At 38.1% G+C, this 13,249-nt stretch overlaps 1 protein-coding gene across 3 annotated transcripts in view; it reads right to left on the minus strand.

The window, feature by feature from the left end:
* Nucleotides 1-11,684, minus strand: part of FSTL5 (follistatin like 5) — a gene marked incomplete at both ends in the record, with an annotated part of 536,981 nt that extends 525,297 nt beyond the window's left edge. For all 3 annotated transcript variants that reach the window (XM_079773039.1, XM_079773038.1, XM_079773037.1), the window contains one exon: nucleotides 11,559-11,684. In XM_079773039.1, coding sequence (XP_079629165.1) covers nucleotides 11,559-11,684 — 126 coding nt within the window. The remainder of the gene's footprint in view (nucleotides 1-11,558) is intronic.
* Nucleotides 11,685-13,249: the final 1,565 nt, after the last annotated feature.

Genomic DNA, 13,249 nt, shown 5'->3' on the forward strand with positions numbered 1-13,249 from the left:
TTAACTATGTCAAAAATTTGATTTGACATAACTCCTAGAACTAATACGTGATTTACAGCAAGTTTGCAAGAGAGCTGTAATGTATGTCCACATAGAAATGTGCACACAGGTTAATATACAGAAATTAATAAAAAGTCCTTTATAACAGCAATGAGCAAGTTGAATTTGAAATGGTAAACAATGCCATTTTCATAACACCCCCCAAAATAAAATCCATAAATATAAATCTGACAAAATATGCGTAAGATGTATATGAGGAAAGCCATATACTCTATAAAAATAGTCTATTAAAACATCCAGAAAAAGAGACCCCTACCTCAAGAGAGAAAAAAAACCCACATTAACAGCATTTCTGAGAGCATATGTAAGCAAACTTCTAACAGCATCTATCTATACAAAGAGGAAATACGCAAATTAGGCTGGGACTCTGTAACAGGTCACGACCAGACAGGAGGGGGTTGCACACGCAGGTGAGGCCCGGAGTGGAGACGGAGACAGAGACAGGGGGCCAGCCTACAGCCTCCGTGGCCGAGCGCAGGCCTGGAGAGGAGACGGTGGGCCCGCCTCCCGTGGAATCGGCGCAGGTCCCTCCTGGTTCCCACGAAAGCAGCACGGCTCCCTGCGGCGCGCTGCGGTTCCCGCCAGCTCCCCCAGAAGCAGCGGGCGGCCTACTGCACGTGATATCACAGGATGGGCCACTAGTATTTAATAAAGCATTTCTGCTGGATGTTTCTACTCATTGATAGTGTAGTGATTGACAGCCCACACAGCTGATACACTTGCAATCACCTTCAGACAACCTGGCAGCTAGTTCAACGTTGTAACTAAACATGTTTTTCTAGTGTCTAGTCCAGCAAATATATGTAGTCACCCCCATTTATTTTCCTGTCGCCTCGGGCCTATAAAGCAAGCTTTGCACTGGCTCTCCCTGAAGCATTGTCCCCTTGGTTGCACATTTAAATAAGGTCTTGAATAGTGTTTTCAATCAATTCATTTGAGATGTTTGCTTCACTAATAATCACAGACAAATCAATACATGCATTTAAGAACTCAATTTGAATTATTTTGCTCAGTACCTTGTGTGTAGTAGGTACTTAATCAATATTTGTTGAAATAATGACTGAACATACCTTTTTGTTGATAAAAACTGAACTTAAAGAAAAGCCTTAATTTAGGGGGCAGTGTGTTAAAGGAAAAGAGAACTGTTCTGGAAGACAGGAAATCAAATCTTAGCTGAGCAGCACCTAGTAGTGTAACCGTTACCAAAGAACTTTGCCTTGTTTTTGTTTTGTTTTATTTTGTTTCCTAGGTTCTCAGTTTTCTAATCTGATATATATATAACTTACTGAGTATTTTCTATTGTTGTGTGGCTCTAAAAACAAACTCTCAGTTTACACAGAGGGGAACTGATTCCAGCAATCAGCAGTGAGTTATATTAGTTAAAAACAATACCAATCTTTTCAATTTAGTTTATCTACACTAATAAAAGAGTAAGATGCAAATTGACCATACCTTTGTGATGCCCACCAGCCAATTAGGAGTGAGTATGCAAATTAACCCAACAAAGATGGTGGATTAATTTGCATATGCAGGTGCCGAGTGGCCGGGGGCACTGCCCCAGCTTCTCCGGGCCTCTTGGCAGCATGGGAAGGCAGAAGGCAGCTCCGGGCCGGAGCGAAAAGGCAGCTCCAGCCGGAACGAATGTGGTGCCAGCAGCCAGGGGAAGGAAGGCCCATTCTTGCACGAATCTTCATGCATTGGGCCTCTAGTATACTATAAAGTTTTTTATCTCTTAACCATGCTAAATGTCAAGCTCATAAATCAAGATATTTCTTTCATTTATAATATATAGCTTTGCTAATTGAATTCACAATAGAATTTTAATAATAAAAGATATACAGGGCAACTTATAATTAATTTACACATTGGAGTAGTGAATGCAAATGATAGCTTGCCAATGCATTAATATTAATGATTAGATAAATGTATTTTTACTCAATTCACCTGTTCAAAACAACCACACTTTTATATTTTGATTAGGACTTAGCTAAACACACTTAATTAATGTAGATTTGGGTGAATTAATAGTTCGTTTTTCTTTAGCAAACTGATATGATCCAGCACTATACTTCCCAGAGACATGGTGAGAAAATATAACTATACTTAAACACAAGAAGGCTTTCTTTGGAAGTCAATCAAAAGAAAATGAACAGTAAAAAAAACCTGTTTCTAGGTCTTGATATTCTGGTGCTTCTGCATTAGTAAAAGCATCAGTGACTCTTCAGGGAAATAAATAAAGCCATATATTTTTTCAACTATCAAGATAATTATTGTTTTTAATTATTGAGTTGGGTATGAGGAAGCTCTGTGACTCAGGTCACTTAAAAATCCATACTCCGGTGGTGGGAACATCACATTTGCCCACATGTAAGAAATACCTAGAGTTTTCCAGAATCTGACAAACCTCACTTTAATGTACTAAATAAATTTTTACTTTATTTGGCTACTTTGTCATATTTATAAAAAATAGATGTAAAGAGAATGCTAATGCATCATATTTTTAACATTTCAAAACTTCAAATCTTCACCAAAAAGCAGCTCTATATTTTCCAAATTACAGCTACTTTTAAAGCTGTAATGAAAGTGTTTTAAAGTAGGGTCAAAAGGTGTACAGGGGTATCATTTTTGCATACCATCTTACACATATGCAGTAACAGTACCATAGTGAGATCCACTCTCAAAGGGATCAAGTGATTTTCTGTAGTAGATCCTTATCTTAACAATTTTAGAAGTCAGACATATCCCGATTCAGTCCACAGCATGCTAGTTTTACCCATTAGAAAATATACCCTGTTTTGAAGGAATAAACATGCAAACAACGTGTTCAATGGTCAAGAAAACTTTTTTTTTTTCTCTTAAAGTTCTTGAATGGACAAAGTTAACCAGGAAAGAGGTAGGGGGGGAGCTATCACCATGAAAACTTTTCTAAGTTTTCAAATCAACTTTGAAACCCACACAGCATTTACGCTTGGCTTTTGGCAAATTTAGTGGCAATTCCGCCCCCAGTTAACTGTAAACCATGGTACTCTCAATGTGTTTGTGAGACAGTCTGCCATGGCTCCCTCGTGTTTCCACATCTCATGAGCAGAGTCACTGACTGAAAATTGCTCTGGAATATCTGTTCAAAAATGCTTGTATAGTAAACAGCATTGGAACATAAAAATAATGTCTCCCTCTGGAGCTAGGGCAAGTGCATTTACAACCTTAGAAAACAGAGACTGTATCTTCATTCAGAGCAAAGGCAAGACTACTTGCTATCCAGTATGATAAAGAAAACGGTTTCTTCTTGTGCAACGAATAGGCATGCTTATGACCCATACAAAAGAACTGGAATCCTTCAACTCATTGAACTCTCATGTAACATACTCCATGCTGTTACTACCTGGTGCTCTTTACTTTGGGCTCAAGGGAACAGCTTAAACCCTGGCTACTGCTATGAGCAATAAACCATCCATTATCTCTGACCCAGGAATCTTGTGTCTTCTGTCACTGTTCATGAAACTATGTATGGCAGGCTACCATACTAGCTTACAAATAGGAAACTATTTCAAACCACTCACACTGAAACAAAGGTTACTCACAGATTTCTCTATCCTACTAGTTTTTGGAAGATGAAATAGAAGCAGATAAGCTGAAAATAACCCCTTGTTAAGAGAATCATCATTATAATATAGAGCATCCCTTTTAGGCATTTAGGTTGAGAATTATAACATTAAGAAAGCATCTACACCATGGGTAATGTAAATGCAGGGCATTACTAATTTAAAGAGTTTAACAGCCATTTTTGTGTTTTGATTTTTGCCTGGGACTCTTAAAGGAATATTATAGTATTTTTGTTAAAACTCAGGAAATTTCTTAGATTCATTCTTCCTAGTTATAAAGAATTTGGAACTATTATATGCTCTTTGATGTTATTAACCTCAGATTCCAATTTTTTAAATTCTTCTTCAATAGTTCTTGCACAATCTCAAAATGAGGACTGGATGGGATACATTAATACTGTTATTTCATTTCTCAAAAATATAATTTCAAAAATATTTTTTTAAAAAATAATTTACTCTATTAGAAAAACATTTGAGAATTATTAATAATATTCAGCTACTGATATATGCAGAATAAATATATCAATATACAGTAATTAGTACATTCCTTAACATTTAATTAATTGATTTTTCCCATGATCCCCTTTACTCCTGTCTTCACCACCAATTTTGCTCTCAAATAATGGTCTGAATTGCTTCCTGACCTATGAAAAAACATATGACTATTTTAAAGGGCCTTCCCTTGAGCATCCTTCAAGCAGTCAGATATTTCAGATGGAATGGCACAAATTTTCCTCAGTCAGGAAATAATGCTCCTGGGTTTGCCTGAAGGTTCCCAGCCTCTAAGCAGTCATGGCTTTGATGAGTTGTTTAATGTTTGTCTCCTTCCCTAGAGTTGTCTCTTGACACTCTTCATGAATCCACATCTATCTTTTTTTTAAATACTAAGAGTAAAAATCACCTCCCACAAGTGGTTTATTTGAATTGCACTGTATTACTGTGCATAGTGACACTCTCTGGACTTATTAAACCATGCAAACTCTTTGGCCCATTTGTAACTACTCTCACAGGTAAGCAATTCGATCTAGGTAGTAAAGGAATCGTAAGATAATTTTTGTTAGCAGGATTAGGTCTTCATTGTAAAGCTAGACATAGCGTTCTCCAGTCACATAAAAATGTCAGCATTTTAAGTTCTTTAAGTGGTCCCAGTAGGTATTCTCAAAGAGCACTCCTACTGTCCTAAGATTTTTCCCTCAAGCCTGACTTTGATTATGGTCTTCTGCAAGCAATGCGGCAGTGTGATCAGTACCACGGGTAAGAAAAGGGATGTAAGATATGGTACCAACCCTGACAGGATTTACAATCAGTCAATGAAGGTATATGGTAATAAGCTAAAATATTAATACACACATATTACAGGGTTATAAATATAATAGGAAGTTAAATTGGAATGGAAAATTATGACCCAGAAAAAAATAGAAAAAAACAATATATATAAAAAACAACATATATAAAGCTAACATGCAAAGTATCCCCTTGGGAGTTCAACTGGGAGAGTTTGCTCTCTCACTATGACATGCACTGACCACCACGGGGGTGGTGCGGAATGAAGGAAGGTCCCGGCCAGCAGCCTGGGAAGGAAGGCCCTGACCAGCAGCCAGCAGCCGGGAAAGGAAGTCCCTGATCGGCTCTGATTGCCTGCCAGGTCTAGTGACCCTACCCGTGCACAAATTTCATGCACCGGGCCTCTAGTCTACATTAATAGAAGGCCTGTGGCCATGACGCTGTAATGCCGTCACAACCAAACGAGCAGCAGCTCTCGTGGTGGACGGGGTGGGGCGTGAGCTACTAGCGGTGGAGAGCTACAAGTGGTGGAGGGCAGGGCAGCAAGCTATGAGTGGCGATGGGCAGGGCAGCCAGCTGAAGCAAGCAGAAGCAAGCCACTCACACCTGATTCTGTGTGCTTTGGGCCTCTAGTGTGTGTGTGTGTGTGTGTATATATATATATATATATATATATATATATATATATATATATATATATATAAAACCCTAATATGCAAATAGACCGAATGGCAGACGAACCAAACAAACGAACATTTGGTCGCTATGATGTGTGCTGACCACTAGGGGGCACGCACGGAACATGGTAGGTATTGGCCACGGCAGGGTGGTGAAGTAGGTGAGCACCAGACCAAGGCGGGGTGTCGGTCACTGTCATCAGGGCGAGCCTCTGGTGGTTACTGAAAATTCTTTGCTCCCGTGCTGTGGTCCCACCGGGCACTCGCACCTGCTGCCAGCACCAGCCTTGTTCGCAACCGCAGCTGGTGCCGGAGTCACTGCTCACACCCACTGCCGGCACCCAGCACGGGTCCTGATCACTCTGTGCCATCAGTGGGTGCAAGCGGTGGCTGCCGGCCCTGATCAGCCCTGAGGGCTTATCCGCCTCCCCCTGCTCCTGAGGGGCAATCGGGGCAGGAGCCACCATTCACACCCACTGATGGTGCCATCCCTGCTGGCTCCAATCACTGTGCGAGCGGCTTGCTTCTGCTTGCCTCAGCTGCTGGCTCCAATCACTCCACGCTGTCAGTGGGTGCCCAGAGCCATCAGTGTGTGTGAGCGGCTGTGGTGGGAGTGGAGCTGCTGGCAGACAGGGGGCCGGGGGCTGTGGCGGGAGGGGCTGGGCAGGGGCACGGAGGACGGGCCGAGACCTGCCCCAGTGCCCACCACAGCCTCATGGCCCATAGTTCTCTGGTTGAGAATAAAAGAGTAATAACATCACAAAGAGTGGAAGTGAAACAGAAAGTCAAGATGGTACAGCAAAGGAGCCCAGGATTTGTGGTTAGGTGATATGGATTTAAATTCTAGTTCTGTCTTTATTGAGACAGATAACAAACAACACCCAAATCTCAGTGGTTTAAAACCAAAGTTCCCCCGCCCCCTCCTTTCACATTACAAGAGAATCACTAATTAACTGCATGTTTGATTCATCCTACTTGTTTAGACTTTGGATATTTAAGCCACCACTACCTTGATCAGATCTGTTTGCCATGCTGAAGGCAAAAGAGAGTTCAGGGAGATTTTACAATGATAATGTTCAGCCCAGATGCATTGCATGGCAGTGCTCACTACTCATTGGCCAGAACTAGACACAAAGTCTCATCCAGCCACAAAGCAACCAATAAATAAAATTCTTATTACTATGTGATCAGAATGAGGGGAGAATAGGAAATATATGACCTACAGGTCAAATTATTACCAAAAGTACTCATAGGACAACATATGTATTAAATCCTGAATCCTGCTTCCTAACTTGCTCAGTGTGTAAAATTAAATGATTACTAAACATTTGTGAACCCCAATTTCCTCATCTATAAAACAGTAATAAAAACTACTTACCACATAGGAATACTCAAAATTAAATGACCAACTGTATAGAATGAACCTAACAAAGAGCTTAATATATAGTAAATGCCTGAGAATATTAAGTTCTGTCAAGACCTCTTTGAAACACCAATACTGCTGTTGGTTCAAAATTTGGGAGACTTCAGGAAGTTCATTACTCATGCACATGACAATGAGACCAGCAGTTAGGGTGGTCACTATGCATCCCAGTGAGTCTTTATTGAGAAGATGGCCCTAAACAAGAGCTACAGCAACATTTAGGAGAAGACATTCATGTCAGTCTGGCGAAGAAATGCACAGGGGAATACTGTGGTTGTGCTTATGGAGAAGCAGGAGGAACAATCTGAAAGAGAATTAGGTTTTTTTCTCAGGGTCAGTGTAATGTTGCTTTACCTTCATTATCATCTTTATTTTTTTCTGGTTCCTTTTGCCCATCTCAATGATTTTGTCTATTCCCTCTCTTGTCCTTGGGAAAGTTACTTTACTTCTCCAAGATTTAATGATATCATTTGGATAAATAGAAATAACATTCCCTGCATTCAGGACTATTACAAGATTAAGTTTCAACAATTACTTTCAACATGAAAGTATCTAAAACAATGTAAGTATGCACTGTTTACTTTAAAATAATCTATAATAATAAAAGGGTAATGTGCTAATTAGACCAGATGTCTTCTGGACATCATTCCGGACGTCCTTTCTGAAGGACGGGAAGCCAGCCTGGGTCCCGGGTGCCAGAGGGAAGCCAGTGCTGGCAGCCCGGGTCCCAGGTGCTGGAGGGCAGCAAGTGCTGGCAGCTGGGGGAAGGAAGGCCTACTCTTGCCGAATTTTCATGCATCGGGCCTCTAGTAATAAATAACATAACCATTTTGAGGGTTTGAATTTAGTAATTGTATTTTAAAATTCTAGAGTGCTAATTGAATCCCTGTATTTTATATTCTATAAATGCTTGTTGAAGAAACACATTGTATGAAATACATGATTAGCTCTCTCAGACACATACTGTGGACTATAATTAAGATTACCATAATCAGAATGATGAAATTATGTTTCTTGTGTTTTCTTGAAGCACAAATATATTTTCAATCACATTTATGTGTATGTATATTTGTAAAAGTTATAAATATGCACATATATTTATATTTATATCTACAATATGTCTATGTAATCTCAGAAGTCTCACATTTCACTTTTTGGTCCCAAGAAGGGATTCATTACACAATTGACACACAAATATTTGGCAAATAGGAGGTCTATACATATTATTTTATTAGATTCAATGTACTAAAAGTCCTCCGGGGAAAATATGGAAAATGGCTAATCAGAACTGGAGATTGATTTTATTGATTATCCATGTTTTAGTTTTCTAGTCAATAACTAATACTTAATATTAGTGAGACATAATCCAAATAGAAAATCTCTTATGCATTACCTCAGTCTTACAGACACGTAGAATTTATACTTTTTGCAATTTAAACAAAACTATGTAGGTGAAAAAATAAATAGGAAATTATGTAATAATATTGAAATATATATAAAGTTTTTAAACATTTTGTTGATTTTACTCTGATAAGATGATAAAAAATAAAAATATACCTAATTAACTGACTAATTGTAATTAATGAAATAATTATAATGAACTACATAATTATGTATAATTCACTACATAATACAAATGCATGTATCATCTTAATTTCAGTCTTATTCTAGTCAGCAGATGGAGTCATTCATTTTGTATCTATTTGTTGAGTTTTTACCACCTGCCAAACACTGTTCTAGGTGTAGGTGTACAGCAAGATGAATAGTAGCTTACATCTAAATGGAAGGAAACATTTTAAAAAATAAATAAATAAGTGAAATATATATCTTAAGGAAGGGTAAAGAGGTCTATGAATGAAAATAAATTTAAAAAGTTGGAGATAGGGAATGGTTATGGCTATTCCATTTTCAATTATGGTTTGGGAAAGCATCAGCAATCAAGTGGCACATATGCCTAATTGCAATAAGAGTCAGTGGAAAAAAGGATGACCAGGTATTTCTAGAATCTAAATAATGACTGATACAGACAAAATATAAAGGCTATAATGAGATTAATGTTCAAGGTCTTGGGGTAGGAAAGGTAGTTGCCAGTGGTCAGGTGGGGGATGGGTGTGAGTAGAAACTATCTGGTGGTTCTTGCAGGGGCTTGCACAACTCAGGGTGCCTCTCTGCTCCTGTCAAATACACACTTCCACATGGTCACACAAACTCACTCACTCACGCACAAAATGCCTTTTGTAGCTTAATTTCACTTCTCTCCCAAGATGTTTCAAAGTTAAGTACCACCATGATGTTCTCTGTCTCTCTGTTTTAAATATCAGCAATCAAGTATTATTACTAATTAAAGACTCTCAGAGATTCAATTTAACAGTATCTACTGTGTTCACGGCATAGGAATAACAGGATTAGAAAGTCATAGTTTTGACCTCAACATGCATTACTTAGGGCAGACACACAGTACAGAATAAATATTCACTGGGTATGTTGGAGTATGAGCCAATATGTTGTATTAATAATGTTTTTTGACAATATTCACAAAGGTGTTATTATTTCTTATTATTGGGCTACGATAAAACTGAGTATTAGTCCCGAAGTAGATGACATGAATGATAATTTAAAGATAGTGGAATGAGGCCAATCTTCCCTTGTATTTACCCAGACTATAAACTTTAAGAACATATTCATTTTTTACATGTGACTAAATTTCTACAATGATATTTGGCATTGAAGTATACTTTTACAATTTTCTTATTTTATTTTTTACTTTTCTGGCTATGAAACCTATCCTGAATGTTATGCCTAGCTAATTAATAGATAAAATAAATTTATGTATTCAGAAAATTCCTTAATGTTTCTATGAACTTTGATTTCTCATTTATAAGATGAAAATAGGTACATCTTCATAAGATTGTTTTGAAGATAAAATAATATAATTCAGATCTTAGCTTAGTTTCTGCCACATAAAAATCCCAGTAAAGCTCAGTCATTTTATTAAGATACTAGAGGCCTGTGGCACGAATTTGTGCATCGCTAGGGTTCCTTGGCATGGCTGGCGATCAGGCTTGGTGCTGATTGGGGCCAATTGGGGCCTATCGGGGCTGTCTTGCCCAATCCTGATGGGAGCCTATTGGGGACATCAGGACCAGCCAGCTAGGGGAAGGGACTGCAGGAGATTGGCTGGTCATGGGAGGTTGGCAGTAAGAGCACACTGACCACCAGGGGGCAGCTCCTGCATTGAATGTCTGCCCCCTTGTGGTCAGTGCACATCATAGTGACCAGTTGACAGGTCAGTCGTCAACAGGTCCATTCAGTCAACTGGTCGTAATGGTCACTTAGGCTTTTATATATATATATACAGATTATAATATTATGAAAGAACTTAGCAAAAATATATATAATGTAAGTACCAAAGATGTGTGTTGAATGTAAGAAAAAATTAATATATATATATTTATTTATATTTTTTTAATCTTTATTGTTGAAAGTATTACATAGGTCTTCCTTTTTCCCCCATTAACCTCTTTCAGCATTCTCCCATTCACCCCACCCAACCTCACCACCCTTTGTCTGTGTCCACGGGTTATGCATACATACATACAACTTCATTGGTTGATGTCTTCCCACCCACCCTCCCCTGCCTTTCCTTCTATGTCTCTGGGTCTATTTTTGACCATCAACTTATTTGGTTCATTAGATTCCACATATGAGTGAGATCATGTGATACTTATCTTTCTCTGGCTTATATGTTTATTTTGAAAGTTTTTATTAAGACAAGTAGTATAAGACATTTAAATATTTTTTCTCTCTCCTAATTAGTATGTTTTTTGTCTTCTACTTTCTATGAAAACCAAAATGTATTATAAACTTTTATTTGATTTAATATTTAATTAAGTTTGTTATTTATACTACCATGTTCTGTTATTAAAATAAAATCACTAGCTTAAATTATTATAATGTATATAATTCATATTACACCTAAATGTCTATTTATTTTATACTTGAATATATTTAACATAAAGAAGTATTTATAGCCAAAAATTATTTTTATAAAATTAAAATGTTTCATTATTTCTACAAAAATGAATCCTTTACCAACCTATGCATTTCCCCATAGTATAAAAATCCTTTCTTAGTTTACCTTTATAACAAATTTAAGAACATAACACTTTTGCTTTAGTTTTAAAAGTTTTAAACTTAAAATTAATGTGGAAATAATATGATTAAGTCTTAACACATTTAATTACTTTTATAAAACTATTACTACTTGTTAACTTTAATAATATATTTTTAAATAAGCAATCTCTTTACTTTGTCAACATTTTCAAAATTCTAAATTTATAAAATTACTACCATTTTATGTTTTAAAATGTGTATTTTTCATCATAATATGAAAATTATATTCTGAAACCATATTCTTAACTAAGTGCTCGTGAATGAATAAGAAACCAAACAACTAATAGTTTAGCTCCTAATTACTAGGACTTATGAGAAAATTCAGAATGGTGACTGTACCTTGTGTCGCAGTCTTATTAGAGGTTGATAAGATTTAAGGCCATATCCTACTTCTTTGCTTGGCCTTCCTTCTGACTCCAAAAAAATGAATCCAAGAAACAAAACAGCTGACCAGTACTTAAACATCCTTTTTGCTTTTCACCTGTGAAAATTAACATTGCAAGTAATCAGAAAATCCATTGTATATTGAAAAAATGTATTAAAAGGTATTAATAGTGCAAAGAAATATCCACAGACCAAATAAAAAATTATCAGCAATTACCAACTAAATCCATAATAGATAAGCATCTCCAAATATAAATTAATATCATCTTACCATAACAAATACTGTTTGCTTTTTTCATTCATATAGCCCTTATATAACATCCATTAAGTAGAATATAGGGGCAATAAAAATGCATTGAGGAGAAAATTAATAAAAGCATGCTGAAAATTTTTAAAAAGAAAAAGAAAACAGTGAACCATGCACAAATTTCTAAGCATCCATACAGAATACAATTATCAACATATTTATAAATCTTGAATTCTTCTTGGAGTATGTTTGGTGAATAATGCTTAATAAAACTATAGTTATTATAATTCACTGGTAAAGACTGGTAAGAGATTAAGAAGAGAGTCTACTAGAGTAGTACTTAATAAACTGAGGTACTACAGAAATTATGCAAATGGGTTATATTAAGTTATGAATACATTTTTCCAATAGATTTAAAAAGGGCATCCCTTTAAGTAAAACAAAATAAATTAAAAAGTAAAAACTACAAAGATATCTAGAAAATTGTATTATAAGTGCTATCAACAAAAATTCCTATGACTCTTTTCAATGTTCTATGTTTTCGGATATACCAGAAAATTGTAAAATGGCATTTATTATTATACTAGAGGCCCGGTGCATGAAATTCATGCACAGGAGGAAGGGGGTCCCCTCAGCCCAGCCAGCACCCTCTCCAATCCAGGACCCCTTGGGGGATGTCCGATGTCCTTGGGATCGGGCTGAAACCGGCAGTCGGACATCCCTCTCACAATCTGGGACAGCTGGCTCCTAACTGCACCCCCTGCCAGCCTGATCACCCCTAACTGCCTCTGCCTGCCAGCCTGATTGCCCCTAACTGCTTCCCCCACTGGCCTGGTCACCTCCAACTGCCCCCCTCTGCCTGCCTGGTCACACCCAATTGCCCGCCCTGCTCTCCTGGTTACCCCTCACTGCCCCACTGCCGGCCTGGTTGCCCCACGCAGCCTGCTGGTCAGTCATTTGGTCGTCCCTCACTAAAGCCCCTGCCAGCCTGGTCGCCCCATGCAGCCTGCTGGTCAGTCATTTGGTCATCCCTTGCTAAGGCCCCTGCCTGCCTGGTTGCCCCACGCAGCCTGCTGGTCAGTCATTTGGTCGTCCCTCACTAACGCCCCTGCCTGCCTGGTTGCCCCACGCAGCCTGCTGGTCAGTCATTTGGTCATCCCTTGCTAAGGCCCCTGCGGGCCTGGTCACCCGACACAGCCTGCTGATCAGTCGTTTGCTCATCCCTCACTAACCCCCTGCCGGCCTAGTCGCCCCATGCAGCCTGCTGTTCAGTTGTTACTGTGAAGGCATTGTGACCAATTTGCATATTACCCTTTTATTAGTATAGATAAACACTAAGCCCTTTTATAAAGAGTTCAATTATATTTCACTTCACCACTTTCACCAACACATCTTTGTA

This window comes from Cnephaeus nilssonii (genome assembly GCF_951640355.1).
Source record: "Cnephaeus nilssonii genome assembly, chromosome: 5".
Lineage (NCBI taxonomy): Eukaryota > Metazoa > Chordata > Mammalia > Chiroptera > Vespertilionidae > Cnephaeus > Cnephaeus nilssonii.